This window comes from Cynara cardunculus, unplaced genomic scaffold (genome assembly GCF_001531365.2).
Source record: "Cynara cardunculus var. scolymus isolate 2C unplaced genomic scaffold, CcrdV1 Un_Scaffold_363, whole genome shotgun sequence".
Lineage (NCBI taxonomy): Eukaryota > Viridiplantae > Streptophyta > Magnoliopsida > Asterales > Asteraceae > Cynara > Cynara cardunculus.
Window position 1 is genome coordinate 63,923 of NW_020200575.1, and position 3,632 is coordinate 67,554.

At 35.7% G+C, this 3,632-nt stretch overlaps 1 protein-coding gene across 3 annotated transcripts; it reads right to left on the bottom strand.

Annotated features, from left to right (window-relative positions):
- Window positions 1-3,374, bottom strand: LOC112501654. 3 transcript variants are annotated; one of them, XM_025105349.1, is made up of 4 exons: window positions 3,241-3,364; window positions 1,448-2,317; window positions 644-1,354; window positions 1-559 (listed from the first exon to the last, which is right to left on the bottom strand). In XM_025105349.1, exons 2-4 carry the CDS (start codon window positions 2,285-2,287, stop codon window positions 527-529), a joined length of 1,584 nt encoding a protein of 527 aa, XP_024961117.1. In that variant the 5' UTR covers window positions 2,288-2,317; window positions 3,241-3,364; the 3' UTR covers window positions 1-526. The 3 variants fall into 3 exon arrangements, with proteins under 3 accessions (XP_024961117.1, XP_024961116.1, XP_024961115.1); XM_025105348.1 differs by having other exon boundaries at window positions 3,129-3,364; XM_025105347.1 differs by having other exon boundaries at window positions 2-559; window positions 1,448-2,314; window positions 3,241-3,374.
- Between the last annotated feature and the right edge of the window lie 258 nt (window positions 3,375-3,632).

A 3,632-nucleotide genomic window follows, 5' to 3' on the forward strand; every position in this document is an offset into this window, starting at 1 on the left:
TATCTCAATATATCTTATGTGAAAGTAGGGTCGGAGAAGTGAGATGTACACATACATGTAATTGTTCTAAAGGATAGAGTGGTTGTTTCCATAAAAACCCTCAATTTGTGCAAAATTGTGAGCAGAAAACAAACCAAACGAACCCATTATGTCTCACCCGGAGATAGGTCTAGGGAGATGGTATGTACATAGATTTGACCTCTACCCCCAAGTAACCAGTTAATGCACCATATAAAAAGAGAACTTTTTCTTTTTTATTTCATATAAACCTACAATGAACTTTTCTTTATTATTCACTTTTAATTACAAGGCTAAAGTGTGGTATGGGCACCAAAAAGAATCATAACCAATAAGAAGAGCATGCATTCATAACCCCTCTAAACCAGTTGGGCAAGTGCACCAATGCTTCTTGGCTTCATGTGTTTTGGAACATGACCAATAACCTTTAATCACAAAGGTATAATCTTAGTAATAGTTGCAATGCTCATCACCCAAGTGGTTTTCTGAATATGCAAAACCGAGAAACTTACAAAGTTTCTGGTATAGGAAGCAATAGTCCCTGAAAAAATGTAGAAAATATGTGCATTTTAGTTCATTGCTCATTGAACAATTTACTTGAAGTTAAATAAGTTGATCAGTTTACCTGAGGATGTCGCAATTGAACGTTTTTATCCAATCTTGCTGCTATTTTGGGAGATGAGTATTTAGGATTTGACCGTAAAGATGCAGTTTTTGATGACACAGAAGGCAACGTACGCCAAAGCCAAGAATCTGATGGAGATTTTGGTAAAGGTGGAGTAGCAGGCAACTCCAATCCGCTTTGTCTAGAAACTTTCAGATCTTTGCAGAAGCCCATTTGTGTTTTCATTTCTTTATCCTGTTTCGGTTTATCAGCAACCAAATCTAACTGCAATGACTTGGTGGGAATATCAGAAATTTCAAAAGTACCCACATCAGTTTCATCGAAGTTGGATTTCCCCTTTGGACTTGATGAATGTGAACTGGATTTGGCAGTTTCCACCTTATGTATGGTATCAACGTAAAGAGTCTTCTCCATTGCAGGTTGTTGACAGTCTGATTCCTTTTCATTCTTTTCAGCTAGTAGTAATTCCTTGAAGCTAACTAGCCCTTTCTTCTGGAAGTTTCCGTCCTCTCTTTCAGAAACGGGAAGTGGGGATGATGCGGTGAGATTATATGAAACCCCACGATCCTGTAAGCGATCATATAATCCTGATCCTTCTAGCTTTTGGAACTTTTTCTGGTTGGTAGCTTCAGCGGACTCATTCTTCAAAACCATCTGATCTTCTTGGTGATTGACTGATGATTTGTGCTCATATACAGCCACTCTAGCAGGCTAATAACATGTAAGGATTTGAAGTCAAAATGAATCATAGTCAACTAAAAATAACTGCAAAAATTTAACAAAACCCTGTAAATAGATATTTACCTGAGAGCTAACAGAAGAGGAGCGATCACGATTTTTATTAGCAGAAGATATTGGCAATCTGGTCCTCACACTCAATCCTGGAACTGGATTTAGAAGACCTATAGAACCCTTTAAGCAAAAATGTGGAAGCAATCCACAAACCTTATATGACATATTTTCGTGATCATCATAATCAAAATCGCTATCTTCTTCACTATCATCAGCAGTGAACTGTAAAAAATTAGGACCATAGCTAAGTTGTGGTTTCTCATTCTCCCTATTTACTACCTTCTTCACTTCTAATGGCTTCTCTGTAGTCATTTCTGAACTCATTGCCTTTGCAGATGGCAAAAAATGAATCCCAGATTGTTTAACATCTGATTCCATATATATTTCACTGTTACCATCCTCATCATCAGGCCTTGCATCAGACCTCACTTTCTTTGTCCCTTTTGGACTCTCAAATTTAGTTAACTTTTCTTCACTCTGTGAACCTAAAGAGTTCTTTCTGGGACCCTTTTTCGCATTGGAATCTTCGGTCTTTTTATCTAAATCTTGTTTTTTATGTTTCAAAATTCTACCTGGAGGCAGCTTTGGAACAACAGGAGGCCTTTCCTTGGGATTTTTTTGTGTTTTTGCTTCATCTTTCGGTCTTCCTGGACTGTGTTCCCATACAAAAGGGACACTTCCGGGGTTTCTCAGTGAGCCTGAATGTGATTCGGGTTTATAAGATGGAATTGGAGGTTTTTCAGGGAGGGAACTTTCGTTTTTCCTTCTGGAATCCTTCTCTGATGCAACTGGTGATGAGAAACGTCGAACAGAAAGAAGTGGCCGATTAAAGTTTAATTGCTTGTCTGCCATCAAAGTCTTCAAAGAATCGAAACCAACCTGCTATCATGATATGTGAACAGATAAATAACAAGAGAATTCAAAAACGAAAGTGCACAAAATGTATAACGTTTGACTTCATTCATAATTGCTATAGAAATTAGAACCCTAAATGCAGTCAACTTAGGATCTACGAGAACTTCATTGAACCTGCAAAATAGAAACCTCATGTGCTTTCTTTTCCCAGCTTTATCTTGGCCCACAAATCAATAGAGTTGTAATCAAGATTTGCAATTCAGTTAAAACTTAAAAAGTGCAAGTTTTACACCTAAGAACACATTATGCTTCTAAATATGGTGGATTTGATCCCTCATGTCCCCAACTAATGTGATCAAAGGATTACAAGTTTCATCCAAACCTAAATCATAACAAGAAAATTAATACAACCCTGATGAAAATCAGTTAACTGGGAACTGCAAATGTTATGCAAATTTGAATTGGGAAACCACAATATTGGAATGTTTAAGATCAAAAATGGAGTTTCTTTTCAGATGAAAGGAGGATTTCATCATTCAAACTATATTGATCTTACTAACTTTTAATACTGAAAATCGACATATGCAGTTACAGAATAATACTTCTCAATCTCATCCAAAATCACAAAACTATTCACGATCAAAACATTATTCTCAAACCTGCGTCTTCTAATTCCAACACAGAAAACAAACACTCAAATAACAATAATACGAACAATTAAAACAAAACCGCATTCGATTCCGTAGAGTAAACTATCAGAAATACAAGAGAACTTGGAACTGTAGAAACCAAAACAAATAAGAAACATTAATTTGATTGATATTGAGCTTAAACTCACCAATAAACGCGAACGATTAATCGATTGATCATGCAGAAAAAAAGGTTGTTAATCAGGAAAAAGAACAAGGAAACGTGAAATGAAGAACAGAGAAGAATAAACCAAACCGTACGTTTGTGCTTCTGCTGCTCTTCTTCTTCAATTCGATTCCTTTCCTTAATCAACACAACTGTCAATGGAATCTGAGCGAATTATTTGGAAATTTGCAAAGCTTTTGAATTTAAATATGGTGAGCATCGATACGTTTCGTAGTTTAGGAGTATTTAAGTGGAGAAGTGATTTAATTTGACTTGCTTCCATGGTCAAACTTTTTGGATCATTGATTGGTGATGACACATTTATTGCCACAATAAATTTTTTTATTCTAGAAAAATAAAATAATGTTTTTAATCTTATTATTTTAAAGTAAACTACACTTTTTACCCTTGTGTTTTCACTACTATCAAGTCTAGTCCATAATTTAAACTAACGTATATATTGTATCAACATGGTTGGTATTTTGTG